At 56.2% G+C, this 21,930-nt stretch overlaps 1 protein-coding gene across 5 annotated transcripts in view; it reads right to left on the reverse strand.

Moving 5' to 3' along the window:
- Positions 1–2,925: 2,925 nt before the first annotated feature.
- PRKCZ (protein kinase C zeta) overlaps positions 2,926–21,930 on the reverse strand; it is a 112,148-nt gene continuing 93,143 nt past the window's right edge. For all 5 annotated transcript variants that reach the window (XM_023635945.2, XM_070261112.1, XM_005607580.4 and 2 more), the window contains 8 exons: positions 14,290–14,376; positions 12,281–12,416; positions 11,927–12,014; positions 10,415–10,534; positions 9,679–9,758; positions 9,163–9,252; positions 3,535–3,650; positions 2,926–3,391 (listed from right to left, as the gene is read on the reverse strand). In XM_023635945.2, the coding sequence (XP_023491713.1) occupies positions 3,304–3,391; positions 3,535–3,650; positions 9,163–9,252; positions 9,679–9,758; positions 10,415–10,534; positions 11,927–12,014; positions 12,281–12,416; positions 14,290–14,376 (805 nt within the window). In that variant the 3' untranslated portion in view covers positions 2,926–3,303. The remainder of the gene's footprint in view (positions 3,392–3,534; positions 3,651–9,162; positions 9,253–9,678; positions 9,759–10,414; positions 10,535–11,926; positions 12,015–12,280; positions 12,417–14,289; positions 14,377–21,930) is intronic.

Genomic DNA, 21,930 nt, shown 5'->3' on the forward strand with positions numbered 1-21,930 from the left:
GGCTGACAGCCGCTGGGCGGACGGACCCAGTCCCAGGCAGGTAAGCAGAACCCAGGTTTTCATACCTGTGTGGGCCCCATCTACAGACATGTGGACGGGCTCAGGCAGCGCATTTTCCTAAGTGCACGGACTCGGCTCACATTTCACAGCCGTGTTTTAATTCCCCACATGAGCTGGTTCCTTAGGCAGCTGCAGGTTACAACCAGAGGCACAGATACTGTCACGGGTCTGGCCAGAGTCTGCCCCGGCACCTCATCACTGATGGGTGTGAGCGTCAGAGCAGGTTCTCCCCAAACAGGGAATTTAAGGGGAGGGAACGGCCCAGTGCCATCGGCAGCGGGCAGGCCAGTCCGCCAAAGCAGCCCGAGCCAGCCACGTTTGCTCAGGCTTCTGGTCTGCGTGGAAAATGGGGGAAATGGTCGGCCCCAGATTCTGGAAGAGCTGGACTTTGGTGCCAACTCATGCCTCGTACCCAGTCTCCCTCACGGCCACGGGGGCTGCAGGGCCCTGGCGGGGAGGGAGGAGCGTGATGTGCAAACCAAGATTAACTTCCAGAGGGTGATGCTCGCCTTTTCAAAAGGGCTTCACACAAGCCCTGAAAAGACACGGAGGGACCTTCCCTGCATATGACGAGGTGCAAGACACCAGTCGGAAAAGGCTGCGTCCTGTGTGAGTCCAGCGACGAGATGCCAGAAAAGGCAAAACCACGGAGGCAGTGAAAAGACCCGGGGGGGGGGAAGGGCGAGTAGGGCAGTGGGACTGGTCTGTAGGGGCTATAATGGCAGATACATGTCATCACACATTTCGTCCAGACCCAGAGAATGGCCAACACCAGGACGGGAACGTGGACTCGGTGACGACGGTGTCAGTGCACATTCCCAGCTATAATGGAAGCAGCCTCTGTGGGGTGTGGACAGCTGGGGGGCGCTGCGTGTGGGGTGCGGGGGACACATGGGAACTCCTCTTGGTTTTGCTGTGAACCAGAAACTTCTCCAAATAAGTCTATTTAAAAAAAATACCTGCAAAACCCTCTGCTTCCTGGAAGCACCTACTTTTAACGAAAATAACAACAGTAAGCGTTTTCATTAAAGTCTTTAATGTGCAAGAATACGAACGACCTTGGCCGTTGAGGGTGAGACTCATCCACAGAAGGAAAGCCGGCCGGCGACGGGCTCCGCTCGTTCATTGTACAAAACCACGCGGCTGTATTTACTGCTTTACAATCGCGGCGTCCGCAGTTTCCATGAACTATGTCAACAGGACACACACTGGATTGTGACCGGAGCCGTTTGCAAATGTTGGGGTTTCTGTTTCCAAACCCGACTTCAACACATCCTCCACCTTCTTTAATTGATAAAACAAGTGACTGGATATACGAAACTCCCCCTCGCCACCAGCACGCCACACATTCACGTTTGTACACGAGCAGCCAGGACGCTGTTTGGCAACACTGAAAGAAATGCCTGAAATGTGAACAAACTGTGGCCCCATGCTGCGTGAACAGAGGCGTTCTCTCTGTGCCCAGCGCAGCAAATACTGACCCCCGTCAGGGGAAAGGGGGGCTTCTCGGAGGCCGTCTGTTCCCCCTTCCTGGGCGCCCCGGGGGTCTCTCCCTCCCCAGGCAATGTCAACTCGCCCCAGCGTGCTGCCCACCAGGCACGAGTGACCGCACACCCCTCAGACGGGGGCTCTGCTACTGGGTGTCGCCACTGGGTTGGGACATGCCTGAGACCCAGCGTGGCCCTGGACCCTGCTCTGCGGCTCTGACTCTGGTCTTTGGAGGCAAGTCTGCCGGATTACCACAGGGAGCTGGTTGGGATAGGTCTCCACATTACATAAAAGCTGCTCTGCCACCCAGGGGCCAAGCTCGGCGGGGGGAGGGGGGCGGCCCAGGGCGGGGCTGGGACTGTGTTGGGGCCTGGTGGGCGCCAACATGGCGCTGAACCCTGAGAAACCCAGCGTGAGCCCTGGGAAGCGGGGGCCACGCTTGCCCACTGACTTACAGCAAGGCGGGCCAGCCGCGGCAGCTCCTTCGTCTCCGCTCCTCTTCCCATAACCTGCCCCTAACCAGCACCACACGGGGTGGGGCAGGGGCAAGCCTGGCCCGTCACAGAGCACAGAGGGGTGGTGGCAAAGTAGACACGCACGCACGAGGGACGCTGGGGACCCCTCCCGCGCTCGGCCTGGGCTCCTGCCACCTCTAACGTGTTAGGGACCTGAAAAGACCCAGGTGATTCTTCTCTTTCTAGAAAACCTTCAGTTTGGTTTTTCAAGCTGTCCCTTCACCTAAGAAGGAGGGTGACCGAGTGACATGTGCCACCCACACGGACTCTCGGAAGTAGGAGCCGTGCTGTGTCGGGAGGACGCAGGGCGTGTGTGGCTGTTCCAGATTTATTAACTTTAAGGCTCGGGCCCATCATATATAGAGCTTTTTAAATTTTCTAATTCTGAGCATTGTTATTCCTGATAAAAATATTTTCCAAAAATCTCATACATAACACAAGACATCATGTAGGCACTGCTTAGTGTTTTCAGAAATATATTTTGTGCAGATTTAGTTTTCAATTTTTTTTGGTCTCCTGGTGCTCTGGGTGAGCCACGTTTGAGAACCTCGGTAATCCAATTTTCCTCATCGCAGTCCAGTGCACCGGCCAGGACCCGGCTTCAGCGTTAGACTACAGCGGCTACGTACATGCTCAGTATGAAAATACTTGTTAAATATTAACAACAGGAACTTACCGGGATTTAGAAAATGTTGCGAATTTGTAAAAATTCTTCGTTGCAGTGCATCCCTGCAGGCACTTAGTCCCCCGGCCCCAGCCTAGCCTCCGCACACACAACACCGCTCGCGCCTCCTCCTCACGTGTGGGTCGTGCCTGCGACGCTGCGCAGGTGCCACACGGAAAAAAGGCATCAAAGGGAAGCTTCAACATCATCGGTACGTTTTATTCCTCGGGGCATTACAGGCTAACTCTCCTGGTGGAGCAGGTGAGTTCTGTTTCTGTGGAAAGTGTGCACCTTCGAAATCATGGGACAGTTTCTCCCTCGGACACGGTCACCGCGGGTCCTCCGCGACGCAGGCACAAGAAGCGAATTCCTCCAGCACGGAGCGGCCGCGCGGGCCCAGACGCGAGACTGTTCTGCTCCGAGAAGCACCCCGGACGCCTCCCTCCGCGGTCTCGGCGGCAAGCGCCCCTCCCTGGCGGCACCCGGAACCTTGCGCCCAGCCTGGCATGCATACGCTGTGGTTAAGGATAGAGTTAGGGGTCATTCACAGACGTGTCCACGACAGAGATGACGGCCTCACACGGACTCCTCGGTGGAGAGCAGTAACGGGTTGATGTACTCGAAACCTTCAAACTCAGACTGGTCGATCCTCTTTATGACGTCCCTGTGCGCACAGGCAGAGAGCACAGCTGCTGGGTTGGCCCCTCACATAAGACTCCCCCCCACCAAACCCACCACAGACGGCGGACAGATGCCCCTCTGGCAGCAGGACGGCGTCCTGACCCTCGGCCCCCCGGGAGGTCTTACTCGTCGTCCGGGGTCAGCTGCACGGGCTCGCTGGTGAACTGTGTGTCGAAGTTGTCCAGGCCGTAGTCGTCGGTGATCTGCGGCTGGAATGGCGGGAGGGCCTGCTTCTTCTCCAGCTTGGAAGACAACACGAGAAGCCAGGTCAGCAATGTGCCTCGTCTACTGGATCAAGCATTTTGCATGGACTTAAATCACAGAATGGAACAGGAAGAAAGAGCATTTACGATGCCTCATCTGAATGCTGACTGTTTTTTTCCCTTGAAACACAAAGTCTAGGAGAAACTAAAGTTAGAAAAATCCTATTTGAGCTGAAAAATGCTGGCAGCGCAGGCTGTGCAGGCCTGGTACCTGGATGGGGCATGAGGCCCAAACTCCCTCACAGGAGCCCCATGTGGGCTGGGGTCTGCGGCCCCGCCCTTCAACCAAATGAAGCCAGTTTTGAGTTTTCCTTCTTTCTTACGTCTTAGAACCCCAATCACACAGGAGCTGGGACTTGGCAGGGACACAGGTACCCCCCGCTGGCGCTCAGTGACTCCCTGTCCCCCCGGGGCCCTCCTCCCACTAAAGTCGTGATTGACCGTTCTGACTACTTCTAACCCCAGGGGATGCCCAGAGGTGATACGTGGGCTCCTCAGGATCTGGGTCCGGCTGCCGACTTGCCCTTCACACACACGTGTGACCCAAGAGGGCGGCGAGCAGAGCGCCCGGGGTGGGCAACACTCAGCACACACAGGTGAGGACAGTGAGGGCCTGCTCGCTCGCTCAGTTACACACTCACACGCTCACACACTCAGTTCCACACACTCTCTCTCCCTCATGCCCTCACCAGGTGTGTGCTGCGCACCTGTGCCAGGCCAGGCATGTTCCTAAGAGCTGAGATGGAGCCGTAAGTGAGAGACACTGGTCCCCGCCTCCTGGAGCTGTCACGTTGGGTCCGCTCCCTCCCACGTGGCCACATGCCAGGCCCGGGAGCAGCCGGCTCTGCAGGCCAGACCCCTCAGCTCTCAGGGCCGGAGCAGCGTCGCTCACACGACAGACTGCCCAGGCCTTTCGGAATGCATCACTGTGAGCAGGCAGGGCCCCGGGAGCGGGACGGGCCACAGCCGGGCGGCATTGTGGGGACACAGGCATTCCCGTCCTTCATTACCTTTCCTCTGCAGTTACCTGTATTCCTTCGTCAGTACAAAATATTTTCTGATAAAGAGTGGACAAAGGGCATTTCTTAAACCATTTTCCCTGCCTTAGGTCTTGGGACGCTTTAAAGAGATTTAAATAACAAGAGTCAGAACAGACCCGGAAGTGGGGCAGCTGGGTGCCCACCCGGGGTCCTAAGCCCACCTGCCACCCCAGGCCTGTCCTCTGCTCTGAGGGCCCGAGGTGGCCTCAGCCTCCCTCGGAGAGTGTCCCATGTGCACGTCACCTCCTTTTTCCTCAAAGGTAGCGAACAGGGACGGTGCCACCCTGGAGTGACGTGCCCATGCAGGCCACCACTTAGCCCTGCTCCGTGTGGCCAGAGAGGATGCTGGAAGGGGGCCGAGGAGGAGTTTGTCATGGCGGCCAGGGGACCCCAGGTCTGAGGTGATGGCCTGAAGGAGGTGAGGAAGTGGAGCACAGCCGTGCAAAGGCCCTGAGGCAACAGCATGCTTGATCTGTCAGGGACCATTAAGGGGCTCAGTGAAGCCTGAGTGGCGGGGGCAGGAGGTCACTGGACAGAGGAGGCTGCCACTGGCAGAGGCCAGGCAGGAAACCGGCAACTGGCCAAGATGTGGTTGGCTTGGACCAAGATGGCAGCAGTGGGGGTGGGGAGAAGGCCCAGACCCTGGAGAGTGAGTCCCCGAGGACTGAGTGGGGTCAAGGGGGACTGCAGGGTCTGCAGGGTCTGCAGCCTGAGTGAGGGGGCAGCTGGTGCTGTGTGCTGGGGTGGGAGGGGCCATGGAGTCAGTGGGATACGGCGCACCCTGGTGTCTGATTTGGTCACACTAGATGGCCAAGTGGAAATGTCTGGGAACTGGTTCATGGCACTGATGGGGAGCAGATCACTGTCCACACGGCCATGGTCACCTCTGCTACCACAGTGTGGAGGATGGAGGGCGGCCCCAGGTGGGGGGACATCAGAACGGCCACCACGCAGCCAGAAGACAGCACTGGCTATCACACACAGAGACGGCCGGTTTCACCATCAGCCACAAGCTTCTCACCCGCCTCAGCTCCTGGGAACCCTGCCCCACAAACAAGCAGGGGGCCCAGAGGCGCGGGCTACATGGGTGTCGCTGTGGGGCGCTCCCGGCGGTCACCCTACACCCATGGGAGACATGGAGCCCGGAGCCATGAACATGCACCCTCAACCCTCTGGAAGCCTGGTCAGGGGGTCTGCAGCCTGGACTTCAAGGCCCAGTGGCGCCCACGCCCTTGAGGCCTGAGGAGGCGCGTGCTTGCCGGCCCCACCCACAGGCGGACACCCAAGCAACCTCCCTGGGGAGGGCAGTCTGGGTGGACTGGGGGGGAACAGGGAGGACCGGGGAGCAGGTCTGGAGTTGTGACCCCATCCAGGTCTACCCTCAGAGACCGGGGACAGGCACCCAATCCCCACGCCTCCACCCCCGCTGGTCTCCACCACCTTCCTTGCCACTCTGGAAACACCGCAGTGAAGGAAGCATCCTGAACGCACCCACAAACCCCGCAGCCGAGGGCCCCGCGCTCCTGCGACACCAGCACGCCGGCCGAGGGACAGCCTGGAGCTGCGTCCCCTGCAGACGGAGGACTGGGCCTCTGGGCAGCGGAGAGCAGCCTGTGGGCCCTCAAAAGGGACTAGGCACAGCCCCCGTGGGAAACCATTGGGCAGCTGACCCGCAATTCCACTCCTCAGCGTCTGCCCGAGAGCGAGGAAAATAGTGTCCACACGGAGACCTGGACACGTGTGTGCACACAGAGACCTGGACACGCGTGTGCACAGAGACCTGGACACGCGTGTTCACAGAGACCTGGACACGTGTTTAGAGATCTGGACACGCGTGTGCACACAGAGACCTGGACACGCGTGCTCAGAGACCTGGACACACGTGTTCACTGCTCACGACAGCCAAGAGGTGGGAACACCCCAGCCTCCATCGACGATGTGTGCATGAGCAAAGTGCGGTGGGTCCTCAGCCATAAAAGGGAATGGAGTTATGACACACGCTACGACACAGGTGAAGCTTGACAACATGATGCTACGTGAAGGAAGCCGGACACGAAAGGCCACACGGTGTCTGACTCCATTTCTATGAAATGTCCGGAGTGGGCAGATCCACAGACAGAACGCACATCAGTGGTTGCCAGGGGCCGGGGCAGGGGGAGTGGAGAGCGACTGCTCACAGGGACGGGTCTCCTTTTGGGGTGATGAAAATGTTCTACGATTGACTGTGGTGACGGTTCCCAACTCTGTGAATGCACTAAAAACCTCTGAATCGTACACTTTGAATGGGGTGAGCGTCTGGCTTGTGAATCACGTCTGCATAAAGCTGCTAAAAAATAAATAAAACTTTAGAAACAATTTAAAACGAAAGCCAAGAGGAGCCTGAGGGATGCGGAGGAGCAGAGAGGTGGGGGAGCCCTCGGGGGGAGGAGCGGCCACCCGCCTTCTGAAGCTGGAGGCAGCCCTGGGCCTGCCCTGCCCTCCGCACCGCCGCCTGGGTGCCTCGCTGCTCTGCACGGCAGACCCCCCGGCGTGTGCGCAGCGTGCACTCCAAGAGCAGGGAGGGCGGTGGGCGAGCATCGTTTTGTTGCTTTGTTGTGATTTGAGGCAGCGGTAAGCCCACCACCCGTCCTGCTGAAGACAACTAGAGAAATCCGGACAGAACATGGGAACTTCTTCCTAAAGCCCCAGAGCTCACGGGGTGCTGAGCGAACCCCAGGAGCAGGGCCAGAAGGAGCTGGTAGTTGGCAGCGAGTCCTGTGCGGGCCTCACAGACCAGGGACAAAAGTCAGACCCTAGACTTGCCAGGGACGGGACCTCCCCCAAGCGGGGCCAGGACCCCCAGGGCAGCAGCCAGGAATATGGGGAAGAGGAAGCCAGCCGGCCCCCTGCAGCCTGGCCTTGGCTCTTCTGGGGCAATTCTGGAGTGCCACGACCCAGGTTTGTGGAGGAGAACGTGGGCCTCAAATGATTTATACGCTACATCCAGCAGCCGATGAGAGGGCACCAGGCCTGTGAGGAGCTGGGATGTGCCAAGAACAGACCTACATAGACCATCTAGAGACCGATGTGAGACCCCCAGACGGGGGCTGCCCAGAGTCGCCCGTCAAGTCAATCTTATTCTCTGCACTTGCCAAGAGAAAGTGGAACATTCCAGCAAAGAGCCAGGCGCTACATAAAATGCCATTGTAAGCTGGCAAAATGACCACCTCGAAACCCTAAAACTGAGAAATGTATCACTAGATCCTAAACCTCTGATGGCTCAATGCAAAAGCTCGGGGCAAGGCCAGCTGGTGTCACACGGCCCACTGTTTATTCTGAGACGTTCCAGACCCAGGAGAAGGTCAGATACCAGGAAAACGACCGTCTGGGAGCTGCCTTGGGGCGAGGTGTGCTGGCCAGCGTACAGTGAGCGAGGGACCCGCCGGGGCCTTTGGATCGCCAGCTGTGGCTCAGCCGGAGGGCAGAGGCCCAGCTTGTCTGGACAACACGAAGTGGGCACGGCAGGAAGAACTGGGGCCAAGGAGAGGGGGTTCCAGGAGGCGGCCAGCGCAATCGTGCCGCCCTGTGGGGACCTGTCAGGGCAGAGGGCCCTGGCCCCATTTCGTCTGACTGCTGCTCCCCCTCCTCCGTCTCCCCGTCCCCCTCATGGAAAACAACACCCCCTCCAGTGCCCCCCAGGCGCTGCACTGACGGCTCCCCTCGCCCCACCAGGGTCCTGGGCACCGGGGACGCCTGGCTGCCCCTGCCCCTCCTCCCGGGGCCCCACAGATGCACAGACGGAAGCCCCCAGATGCACAGTGACAGTGACTGGAGGGAGTGGCCTGCCTGCAACGCTCAGGGGTGGGGCGTCCCGGGGCCTGGAGCCCGGCTTTCCTCTGCTCTAGGGCAAGCTAAAGTTCAACCTTTACTCAATAGCTATCTAATCTTTTTTTCCTCAAAAAAGCATATTTTAAAGGTTATGCTTCAGTAATTCTGTAACAATTTATGTATTTTGAAACAAATTAGTTTCGTTTTCCTTTTACACCAGGAAACCCAGCGCTAGAGTTGAAAGTGCTTGAACACTGCACTGTCGGCTGCGTCCCGAGATGGGATGCAGAACCGCGGCTTCTGGAAAACCAACCATGAAACCAAAGAAAATGCCCTCTCTGGGCCAGCCCCCACCTGTGGATTCCACAGTCAGCCGGGCGCTGGCCACAGACGGAAGACGTCCCTCCCCCACGGGACCCCTGCAGCCCGCTGGGCCGGGGAATGCCCAGCAAGGCTTCTCCCAGGAGCGCCAAGAAGCACCACCCGCGGGGGCTTGTCACGGCCCCTGCTCTCCTTGTTCTCAATCAAACGTCAGTTTCCAGCTCAGCCCCGGGGCCCTGAGGGCAGTGCCTGCCACACCTCCTGCCGCGGACCGCGAGGCCCATCTACCACGGGGAGGGGTTGCCAGGTTGTGAGATGTTTACCAGGTCCCAGTCTATGCTGCGGAAGAACGCGTGCGACTTGATGTCAGAAAATCCAGTCTGTGGCCGGCAGCCGAGCCTCTCTTTGGGGTCCTAGGGGTCAGAGTTCAAATAAGGACAGGTCAGCTCAGAGCAGAGCAGCCCCGATTCGCAGCCCGTGCTCAACTGGGAACCAGCCTGCCCACCCTCGTGACTCACGGTGCTTGAACAACCGCCTCTGGAGGGTCCTAGCCATCAGGGGAAGATGAGACATTCCCTTGGTTAAAAATCTCGCCCATGTTAACGCCTCACTAAATTCCTCTTTGGTGTAACTTCTCGTCGTTCTGTCTTAAGTGTTAGTAACAACTGGTGATTCATAGGACAGAGCTCAAATAACGGAGCAGAGCCACACCCACACCAAGACGTCCTGGAGCAGACACTCAATGACCATTGCAGTGGTCGAGCCTCGGCCCCGTGACAGAGGAGCTTGGGCCCAGGCAGCCACAGACAGCATGTCTGTCATGGCGGCCATGAGCGTACCTTGTTTAAAAATCCTTTCAAGACGTGGGAGGCTTTGACGGAGAGGAATCGGGGGATCCGGATGGGCTTCTCCAGGATCACTGCAACAATGGGGTCCCCGTGAGAAGCCGTGCTCCCTGCCACTGCCCAGGGCCGTCCGCCCGGCTCCCGGAAGCCTTTCCCAGCAGGGGCATGGGGGGTGTTCTCGGTGTCCTGGAGACCCCTTCCCACCCCAGCAGGGTGCCTGGCCTGCAGAGCGCCTCTGACCCCGCTCTGTGCCCTGGGCACACATGGTCATGTGCATTCAGGATCACACATGAACCAACAGCGGCCCCGCTGGCCCTGTGTCCCCAGGTACACAGGCACCTCTGCACACGGCTGCCAGAGGGCAGCATGGGGACAGCCCCGATCCTGGCCCAGCACCCCAGGGGCAGTTAATTCTGGCCCAGGGCAAGTGCTCCTTGCTTCTAGATGGCAAGCATCCCTAATGACAGCTGGAACGGGAGCAGCACTCTGTGAGCACGGTCCCCACCCACCCAGGCTGCCAGGGCGCACACCGGCCGCGGCAGGAGGGAGTCTGGGCTAAATCAGGACGGATTCTTTCTCCCAGTGATGTCAAAGAGCGGTTTCCCCATCCCACGGCCATCGCCCCTTCCACGACCCGGTGTCTGCCTCCCGAGGGCAGGTCTGTGAGACCTAGTCTGTGGGGGACGGACGGACAGCAGAATCCTCGGCTGGTGCCATGCATCCCACGCACCTTGGAAAAGGTAGTCCTCGGTGTTCATGTCGGGGTTGTCGGTGATGATGTCGAAGGGGGAGCGGCCGGCCATCATCTCAAACATGAGGACGCCCAGCGCCCACCAGTCCACGCTGAACCCTGGAGGGAGAGCACGGGCTGGTCACGACGGCTGGTCAGCACGTGCACCGGCCTCAGGACAAGCGTGTCTCTGGGTCGTCAGGACACGTCCAGTCACGGGAGGCGGCAGAAGCGCAGGCCAGACAGTCTGCATTTCTCTGAGCAGCGCTGAGGTTGGGCGTGCCCAGCTCCGCCCAGCGGCCTGGCCTCCCCTCTGTCCAGTCCTGCGGCTGCCTGTCTTTCTCATAACTAGTTGCAAAGCTGTTTTCACATCACGGCCATTAACCTTCCACCTGGCACTGCACACGTTTTCAAGATTGTCACCTGGCATTTAAATCTGCTCTTGGCACCTTCGACCACACGGACACATAAAATTGAGCAAATCTGTTGGGCCACCATCCTTTCTCATTTCTCCTTTTATTTACCTAAGCTTGAAAAACCCCTTTCTCTAAGATTGCAAAAACACTTTCCTACATTTTTTTTCTACGTTCGTTGTTTTGGTTTAACGTTCAAATCTAGTTATTCTGTCTGGAATGAACTCCAGAGCACAGTGGAACAGGGGACCTCACTTCGGTTTTGCCGCGGAGGCCGCTGCCCCTGAGGTCTCCACCACACACGGGTCCCAGTCACCGGCTGGGTTCTAGACTCTTTCCTGGTCCTCCGACCTGCTGTCTGTCCTCCTCCTCTGGCTACTAAGCGCCTTCACCAACAGCAGCCTCCCTGGTGTCCAGTCGTCCGAGGGGCAGGCTGCCTGTCCCCCACTTTAACGGCAAATGAAATGTTTAGGAACATTTGATGGCGTGTTGGTATGCTTCACTGCATACGCTAGGACACAAAAATGCCTGGGGGTGCACACGCATGCAAACACATGCACACACGCTATTATCCCGTTTTCATTTCACACACAGAGAGAGAAGAGGGCAGGAGACACTCCAGTGTCTGCAGGGGCTGCAGAAGGTTCTGGTCGGCACGGTTTATGGCCTCGTTTCTCCACGGCCGCTGGGTGGCACCCAGACCCCCGGGTTGGTCTTTGCTGCACATATTTTCCTCTTTCCCAAGCCCTTAGGGTCATCGTTAAGAGGAATCCCATCCACCATTCCCAACCAGGGGACACTCGAGGGGACACATGGGACAGCAGATGGGGCTGGGGGCTGAGGCCGCATGGTGACAGGGGCCTGGGGACAAAGTAAGGGGGTGTGTTTTAGGTGTAATTTGGTCAATAGCCGCCCCCCTTCTGGTGGCTGGGCCAGGGTTGGTCTGGGGTTGGCCCCAGGCAGCCCCACCTCCCTCGCTCTCTGCTCTGTGACTGTCACCCCACGGACAGAGAGCGTGCGGGGGCTGGGGTTGCCTTTGTGCATGCTGCCTCCTGTGCGCGGGCACGTGCCCTGCCTGCCCAGCGACCGGCGTCCTCACCGTACTCCTCTCCCCGCAGGATTTCTGGTGCGATGTAGTTTGGGGTTCCGCAGAAAGTGCTTGTCGTGTCACCAGGGCCCAGGCCTTCCTGTGGGGACAAAGTCAGTTACCAGGAGGGAAGGAAACCTCCAGATAGGACCCCATCGGTGCAACGAGCTGCCTCAGAGAAAACCAACTTCGGACAGATAAAGTGGGAGGCACTGGGCCTGGTCGCCCCGGAGTTGTGGTGGCCAGTCAGTCAGCATCTCTGCCTGACACCAAGTGGGGTCTCGACCTTCAGAAGGTCGAGGTGCTAGGCTGACCGTGACCCAGGAAGGCAGGCAGGAGCATTGCTTGGGGACCGGGGCTGCTCGCCTTGCACATGCCGTAGTCCGTCAACTTGATGTGGCCGTCGGCATCCAGGAGGACATTGTCCAGTTTCAGGTCCCGGTAGATAATCCCTCTCTCATGTAAGAAGTTGAGAGCGATACAAATCTCAGCAGCATAGAATCTGGGGGGAGACAGACATCCTGTCATCAACAGACAGAACCCAACAAGGAGCCTGGATGAGGGACCCATGCAAATAGCGTAAAGCGGAGGGGACCACCACTGCCCCAACTGCTCCCCAACCAGGTGACCCTGTGTCCTCTCGCTCACGAGTCCACAGGGCCAACAAGACGGTGAAAGATGCTGACATCCTGGTTGTTAGGGGACCCGCAAATCAAAACCACAATGAGATACTATCTCACAGCCAGTAGGATGGCCGCTATCCAAAAACCAAACAGAAAATAACAAGTGTTGGCAAAGATGTGGAGAAACTGGAACCCCGTGCACTGTTGTAAATGTAAATGACAATGTCAAACGCTGCGGCCACTGTGGAAGACAATGTGGAGGTCCCTCAAAAAATTACAGATAGAATCACCACGTGATCCAGCAATTTCTCTTCTGGGTACACACCCAAAAGAATTGGAATCAGGGAGTCGAATAGATATTTGTACACCCATGTTCACAGCAGCATTATGCATAAAGGCTAAAAGGTGGAAATAACCCAAATATCCACCGTCAGATGAATGGATAAACAAAGTGTGGTCTATAAGTACAATGGAATATTACTCAGACTTATAAAGCAAGGAAATTCTGATGCCTGCGACAACATGGATAGGCCTTGAGGACATTATGCTCAGTGAAATAAGCCAGTCACAAAAGGACAAACACTGTGTGATCCTAATCATAGGAGGTCCCTAAAGGAGTGAAAGCCATAGAGACAGAAAGTGGAATGCTGGGTGCCGGGGCTGGGGGCGGGGAGGAGTGTTTAATGGGGACAGAGTTTCAGTTGGGGAAGACGAGAAAGTTCTGGAGACAGACGGTGGTGATGGTTGCACAACAGTGTGAATGTGTTTAATGCCACTGAGCCGTGCACTTAAAGGTGGTTCAGCTGGTGAATTTTAGGTTATGTATATTTTTGACCACAGTTTAAAAGAAAAAGTGATTGTGTGGGGGAGTGCACTATTCTTTTTGTTTGTTCTGTTTTTTGCTGAGGAAGATTTGCCCTGAGCTAACATCCACTGCCAATCTTCCTCTTTTTGTATGTGGGCCACCACAGCACAGCCACTGACAGGTGAGTGGTGTAGGTCCACGCCCAGGAACCGAGCCCAGGCTGCTGAAGCGGAGCGAGCTGAACTTAACCACTAGGCCATGGGGCTGGCCTGGGAGTGCACTATTCTTGATTTATTATCTGCCTTTCCCCAAAAAGGATCTAAGGTGACTCACAAAACTGCATGGAATTTTTTTAAGTGAGGAAATGAGGAAAAGGGAAAATGATGGGAAACAGGAAGAAGGGATGGAAACAGACACCCATGCGCCCGGGCTGCAGGGGGCACTGGGCGACGGCCAGAGGAAAGGAAGGGGTGGGTGGTCCTAAGCATCATTTAAAGAGAAACGGTGATTATTTTTCTCCTTGTGCCAAGCAGACCCCTGCTGTGTATCCAAGTGAAACAGAACTGGAGGTGCCGGCCGCGACATCCCCTGAGGCACATTTATCGTTGGAACTTGTCCCCCACTTTGGAAACGGGTGAAAGGGCAGACCAGGACAGTGTACACACACACCCCTCCCACAAAACACCTGCTTCCCCCAGATAAGTCCTGACTCTGCTCCTGGAGGGTCTGGATCCCCGGGCTGGGTCTGAGCCTCAGAGACGCAGAAGACCCTCCCAGATTCTACGACTCCTGAGCGGCTGTGGAATGTCACACCGCAGGGGAAAGCAGTGACCTCTGCCATCTCCCCGAGATTTCATCTCTTTCCCTCCAGCTCACGGCTGACCTCCCTCGGAAGGTCCCCATGCCCGCCCCTCCTCCCGGGCCCACGCCCGCCCGCCCATGCCCACCTGGCGTGCTCCTCCGGAAGCTTCCTCTGTCTCTGCATGTGGAACATAAGGTCCCCGCCGTTGACGTACTCTATGACCAGGAACAACCTGAGCGAGAGAGAGAGGGTGATGGAGGCGGCAGTGACACGGCGGCCAGTGCGATCTCGTGCCAGACACTCAACACGAAGAAGCCCTTGGGGCTGAGAGCCTTCCAGGAGCCTCCGTCTCCTGGGAAAACCGGACCGTTCCCGCTGCCGGCCTGTCTCTTTTCACTAGCATGTCAACCCGCCTCCCGAGAGGCCAGAGAAAGGAGGCTGCCTGGGGTTGCCTGACCCGCTCCAGGGGTCAGCAGGGAAAGCAGCCCAGACTGAAAAGGGAGGCCGAGGCCACGGCAGAGCTCTGTGCCCAGGTCATCAAGGCGTCCTCGCAGGGGACGCCCGGAGACCCCGCCCGTCAGCAGACGCGGCTCAGTTCTGACCCCAATGTAGTCAATCTCAGAAGAGAAAAAACAAAAAACTTCCACTCATTCATTCATTTCATCCAACACAGTTATTTGCTCTCCTAACAGTGCCAGGCCTGCCTCAGGGTAAAAAAGGTAAAAAGGAGGCAGGGGCGGTGGCCAGAGGCCCACTGGGGGTGGGGAGGGTGCTGTGTGTCTAGGTGGCCAGGGAGCAGAGGCCGGGATGGCATGTGGGAGCAGGGCGAGAGCAAAGAGCTGCAGGACCACCCCGAGGCCAAGGGGACCAGCTTGGCCCATCAGAGGAAAGGCCAGAAGAGCAGGTGGCAGGTGCACGGGCCAGGTGGTGGGGACGACAACATCCGGTCAATGATCGCTTCAGCCACTGAGTCTGAACAGACCCCAGGGAGGGGAGAGTGGGTGGCCTTGAGGATTGAAGGGGGTGCCCTGTTGCCAGGTGAGCACAGGTGGCTTGGGCTGGGGTCGGGCAGCAGGAAGGGGCCGAGGCAGAGCTGATGAGAGTGTGGTGGGCTGGGTGCCAGGGAAGAAAGCAGTGGGTGGGGCTCCAGGTGGGTTCCAGCGTGGGGATGAGGCGGAGCCGCAGGTGGGGGGTGGGGGATCGGGAGCGCTGATCTGGCCACAGTGAGTCTGAGACGCCAGCTGCCCCTTCATGAAGAGCAGTCGAGGGGGCTGCTGGGGCCTTGGCCGGGGCCGGCCCGGTCCTGTGATTTAAAGCACCGGATTGCGTGAAGTCATCTGGACGCACACAGGGCCTTTCGGGTCTCCAAACAACTTACCACGTGGTTTCTTTCCTGATAAGATCTTTCTTGCATTTAATAAGAGTCCATTTTCAAAATTAAATTCACATACAATTTTGCAGAAATACCCTGTTGAGGGCAGCTTGTGGATTTTTAGGTCAACGGCTCCTCTGGGGCGTTTTCGGCTCAGCAGCGGCTTGTGCCGGAGGGAGTCGGGAGTAAAGGGGGAGGGGAGCAAATCTGATGGCTTTCTGGCTTTCCCGGGCTCTCCCGGCACGCTGAGTCTGCACCGCGATGCAGGAACCATGTGCCCGTCCTCCTGCCTCCCCGGAGCACCCAGCAGTAGCCCGGCGAGGACAGAGCTCAACGTGCACAGAGCAAGTGAAGGAGCCGCAAATCTTCTCAAGTTCTGATCACATATTTAGGCTAGAAACAACTCCTAAGTGTGTAAATATGCAGAAGTGGAAACAAAAGCAAACAGAACCCCAGGTGAGCAGTCACAGATCACCACTCCCCGTCCGACAGCAGGGGCGTGGTCCTGAAGAAACACCCAGCGCTATCGGGGCTGGGGCTGTTCATTCTTTTGTGTTTATTCTGTTCCCCTGCCCCCAAAGGATATGCTTGGATAGGCTCCAGTAACGCTGACCTCGCCATGGGATTCACCTGTTTTTGCAAAGTTTCCCTGGCCCACAGAACCTGAGAGCAAGGCCTGGGAGCAGACTTTCTCCTTAGCACAAGGGACTTAATCACACCACTCCCCCAAATCGTGCTCCACCCCTCAGGGAATAAAACCCCAGCACCCACACATCAGTCCAGAGGGAAAACCGATAGCATGAGACACAGTGTCCTGAGACCAGGAGGCGATACTATAAACCAGGGGCTGGCCACATCTGGCCCACCACTTGTGTTTGTAAATAAAGTTTTATCGGAACACAGCCATGTGTCTGTCTTTCTGTATTGTCTATTACTGCTTTCCACCATGATGAGTAGTTGCAACAGAGACCATGTGACCCTCCAAGGCAAAAATATTTACTACCTGGCCCTTTGAGAAAAAGTTTGCCATCCCCAGCATAAACAGTAACAATGTGAACAATAGCTTTTACAGCTCTTGCTAAATGTCAGGCGCTACTCTAAGCACATCTGTGTGTTAACATTTAAACTGATAACCATGAGGTAAGTTCTAGCATTTTCTCTGTTTTTACAAATGGGGAAATTGAGGCACAAGGAGGTTAAACGACTTTTCCAGGATCACACAGTTATTGTCTAGTAAGATCTGACATCAGACAACTTGGGTGAATCCAGAACCCACTCTTGGAAACCCCACTTTCAGTTCCTGGCCTCACATCACTGCAGGTGGCCAGCCCCCAATGGAGCTGTCCCAGGAGGAAGGAGCAGGAGAAAAGGAGTCGGCCCAGAAGACGCTCAGCAAACAGAGGAAAGGAAAAAAGGAACAAGATAAGCACCCAGACACAAGATGATGGGTGACAAGAAAGGGAGGCTGAGTCCTAAGGGCACAATTTGAGGATAGAAGCACCACTGTTACCGAGAGAAAACAGAAATCAGAAACAGCAACAGGATAGACATGGTCAAAAATCAAATTCCTGACCAAGAAGAACACTTAAGGCAACCAGTGAGCACAGATGGACCAAAGATCAAAGTTCTGAGAAAGATGCTAATAGAGAAGGAAGCTGACAAAGCTGGGCCACTAGAAGGGGTTTTCTATTGCCCAAAAAACTCTCCCACCAGAGGGGGAATGAACAGACTGGGCTCCAATTTCCCCATAGAGGATAAACGCCAGAACACACCCACAAAGGACCTGAGAGCGTTTGTGGGCAGGTGCGACCTGGCTGAGCTGGGGTTCAAGTGCGAAGGCAAGGCAGGTGTTCTCAAACATGAAAGGATGTGTGGAATGAAACCCCACCCCCTTCCTGGACTTGGAGACCCTGCCTGACAATGACACTGAGCAAAGAAGGGGAGACCAGAACAGCGAAGCAGCTACAGGATTAGGGTGAGTGTGTTGCCACTGAGAAAATGTGAAAACAATAACAAACAAAAATTGGAAGCTACCCTCCAAACAGCCCAGGCCCCGGTAGTCTCACAGGGAATCCTGCTAGGAGACGATTCCAGTGCTATTCAGAATGGTGCAGAGCATAAAAAATAAGGACAATTAAAAAATCCAATAGAGATTGTGCAAGGGGAACTACAGGTCAATCAAATATCAATGTGAATATCAATGAAAAAATCCTAAATAAAATATTAGTAAATTGAATTCAAAAGCACATTAACAGAACAATACACTAAGACCAGGGACAGTTTTCCCCAGGAATTCAAGGATAGTTCGACACTAGGAAATACATTATGGTGATGCCATTCATCCGTTAAGAGGCCCCAAGGAGCAAAACTCATAACAATAACCCTCATAAATCGTGAGAAGATCTTTGAAAAAGCTCAATGTTCTTTCCTGATAGTAAAGTAGAAACAGACGTAAACTTCTTTAAGATAAATGATAACTGTCTGACAGTTACTGGTCCCCCTTCTCTCAGCCTGTCTATAACCTCCTCGCACTGCCGGGTCTGGGAGCCCGCGAGCTGCGTCTCCCAGGCCGCTTCACCAGCGGAAGGCCCTGGAGGAGAACAGATGACGGGCCCAGGAACCAGGAGGGCGGTTCCTGTTCCCAACAGCTCAGGCAGGGGCAGCCCCTCCTGGGCCTCCGGCCCTGGCAGAAGGGGCACCTCTTCTGCGGAGCCGGAACCAAGTGCGGTGGCCGCAGGAGGGGGCCCTGATCTCTGCCCCCTCCCTCCCCTCTTCCTCTCCCCACAGCCCTCCAGCCCGTCGTGGTCGCAAATGCTGATGCCGTCTGTCTGAGACGCGTAGAGTGATTTGGTTCTGCTTTCCCAAGGCCCAGCTGGCCCGCAGCGCAAACACCAGAAGCATTCCCATGGGGTCAAGAGGAAGTCTGCCCACCACCACCTGTCACCCCGAAGGAGGGAGGTACCGGCCAATGTCTGCAGACAGAGAAAGAAGTGAACAGAGGTGTCGGAATTGGAAAGGAGGGGTAGCGTTACTCCTCTTCGTGGACGTTATCACAGCACCTCCGAACGCACAAGAAACCACCTGAAAATCACTAAAGAAAGAATCCATGAGGTACAAAGTTAACACGGAGAAACCACGTTGCTTGTCGCTGGACGCTACAGCAGAAGAAAAGAGCTCTTTAAATAGAAACAGAAGAGATACACACTCAGGACAAAAATTAAGCAAGGAAGTGAAAAATCTGCATGAAGAAAACTTTAAAATCTCCAGAAAGAGGCTGTGAACAGATGAAAAGGAAAACCGCACGCCTGAGCAGGAGAGCCAACAGCACAAGGATGTCCGTTTCCCTCAGGTAATTCCTGAACTTAACAAATCCCCACAAGAATGCCAGTTTCTTTTTCTTTCTGGAGCAAGACGGGTTGATTCTAGTCCATGTGGAAAAGTTAACAGCGAAGAGGAGGAGGAAGCAAAACGAGGGGTGACAGGCTGGGGCGCGGCGGCTGAGCAGACGCGGTGCTTCCTTCTCTGCACTTCCCTGCGTCGTGCACGGTCCTTTAAAAGAAGCTGTTCTTTTATGTGGTTTCTAACATCATTTAATAGTTGCCAAAAACACAATTTCAGGTCTGGTCCCAACAGTTCCTTTGAGAAAAGGAGCCCTGGGGTTCGTCGGGGTGCCCCCGCCCAGCCCGAGCGAGGCCTGTCCTGGGGAGGGACACAGCGGGACAGGGCCTCCTGGGCTGGAGGGAGCGGCGGCACCACGGCCTCAGCTCCGCGCAGTCACCCATGTGTCGCGCACCGAGGTCACCACGTCCTCACGGGATGGTCCGAGGACGGTGGCCTGTGCAGAGCATGGCCGGCACCCACGTACTTCTGTTCCCGAGCACACGGCAACAACACGCCCCACCCCAGACTTGTCCTGGTCTAAAGGCAGCCAGTCGCCTCCAGATCAGGGAGAAACAACGAGTCGCCTTCACTCAGGTGTGCGTGTGGTCCCCAGCGGCAGGACTCAGCACCCAGGCTCTGGGTGGAGGCTGCACCCCGAGGGGCCCTCACCGTTCAGGACTCGGGATGGTTCACCAACGGCTGTGCAGTGTTTCCACACAACACAGTCTGCTCACACCTGACGTAAAAATAAAACAAAACCCCTGACCCCTCCACAATGCCCTGGGTGAGTCTCAATCAGTTCTGATGGAAGAATCTTGTCCCCCGTGTTGCCCTTGCTGCCGGCAGTCCACTGGCCTGTGTGGGCCTGCTCCGGGAGCCCGAGGGGTCGAGGTTGCATTTTCACCATTTTAGGCGATCCAGAGGAAAAGTGGGCAAAAGCAGGGGTTCTGAGCCGTCACCATTCATCAGGAGAACAAAGGCTGAAATGACTGTACCCCACGCCCTGCTCTGCCATGTGTCACTCAACGTCTGCTCTTTCTATTCTGGGTTTAAATTATGACGATAACAAATTCATTGCATTCTGAAAGCGCAGTGACTCATGTTCCCACAGAGGAAGAAGCTGCCCTCTCACGGTCTCAGGATGACTCCTGCCGAGTTCACGCCCTTTCGCCCCATCCTTGCACCAGTCACTCGTGGGTCGTGTTGGCGCCCCCTCTATTGCCAGAAGCCCCTCGAGAACCTGCTTTTCCTCCAACCCGCCACGAGGCTGTTTGCTGATGACTCGACCCAGCCCCGCTCTGCCCACCTGGACCGTCAGCCGTCACCACCAGCACGTGGCCCGACCTCTCTTGCTGGCTCTGGCTCCCCCGGCCTCCATATCCACAGCTGCTTGCTGACCCCAGACCTTCACTTCCACCCCCAGGTTGTTCAGTCAGTCCTGCCACGCCCTCCCTGGCATCAGGAGACACGCACCAGCCTCATCTGCTCTGAGGCCCCGTCGCATCTCACAACTCCAGTCCTCGCAGGCGTCCTGGCGGCTCTGCTCGGCACACACCGGCCAGGTTGGGGAGGACTTCGGGGGCAGTGCCCACATGCAAGCCTGGCTGGGAGCTGCGGGTTCTTCTCCCCTCAGGGGCTCAGACAACGTACGGGTTATCTGTTCAAAAGCATAGCGCCAACAGGAAGGAAGGCCTGCAGCTCAGGTTTATGCCCTTTACCAGGAGCGGCCTCGCTGTAAACACTGATATCTTCACTTACTAATCCCCACAGCAACCTATGGGGTGGGCATTCCTGCTGTTCCCTGTTCCCAGAAGAGGAAACCGGGGCACAGAGAGGTTACCCTGTGCAAGGTAGCACAGCCAGTAAGAGGAGGGGCCAGAATTTGAACCCAAGCCCCTGTCTCTGAGCCCCTGCAGCGCCGCTGTCAGGGAAAACTGTGAAAGGCTTTGAAACAGACCAAAATGAGGACTGGTGTCTGTGGGAAACCGCGTGCTGTGGGGCACGTGCCCTCCCAGTGCTCTGTTTCTATGGGGCCTTTCATTGTCTTGGAGCAACTTTCCAACTCTGTAAATTACACACAACTGAGAGTGTGCGAACTGTGCCTGCATACAGATGTGCAAATGAGGTCTGTCTGGTGGAGGACGCCCAACTCCCCCCCCCCAACCTGAAACCGTCTGCACCCACATGCAGCCCTCCCTTAGGTCCCTGATCACCCAAATGTGTGCAGGAATTTGCACTCTCCTTTGAACCGGTTGTAACACCTTCCCGGACCCTCGCTGATCAGTGAGTCTCATAAACTCTGACACACGTTCACTTCATATTTGTAACAAAGACAGGACTGTACCTTAAAATCCTTTAACACCACGACTGCCTACGAGGTGCCAGGTATTAACCAAACGCTCGATACCCAGCACAGCCCACTCTAAGGGGTTCACACCCAATTGGGGAGACAGGCATGTACAAAATGTGGGGTTAAAGCAGGCACCTAAAAACAGCCTGGAAAAGACACCCTATCCTGAGCAAGCAAGTTTAGGTGCTTCCAGAGGTCACGGACTGATTCTGTAAAAATCAGAGGCAAAAGAGCTAGACGTGCACAGTAATTACTCCTGACACGCAGCCTCCAGAATGTCGCGTGTTGAACACCGTCTTCTGGACGTCAGTGTGAAAAATAGGACAGTAAGTGGTCACTGTGATCAAGTGTGAGCAAGTGATCAGGTGTGAGTCATGGGGCTCACACAGGATGAGTTTTTTTTTCAAAGTTCTAACAACGCACCTGGGAACATGTGATGTGGAAAAGATTCCCAGGGACGTGCATGCAGAAAGTGCAGTGCTCCAGGCCATGGAGATGGAAATGAAGTTGAAACAGATGAGCCTTTTGCATCCACATCCCTATAAGTTTACATGGTAAAATTACCCAAAACAAAACAAAACTCTTTTTTGCAGTCCGTTTAGGAAGTACAGGGACTGGGGCCGGCTGCGCTTCCCTGGGCGTGTTCCGTCATTCCACGAGACCGTGGTCAGAGCTACACAGAG

This window comes from Equus caballus, chromosome 2, assembly GCF_041296265.1.
Source record: "Equus caballus isolate H_3958 breed thoroughbred chromosome 2, TB-T2T, whole genome shotgun sequence".
In the NCBI taxonomy this organism is placed as follows: Eukaryota; Metazoa; Chordata; class Mammalia; order Perissodactyla; family Equidae; genus Equus; species Equus caballus.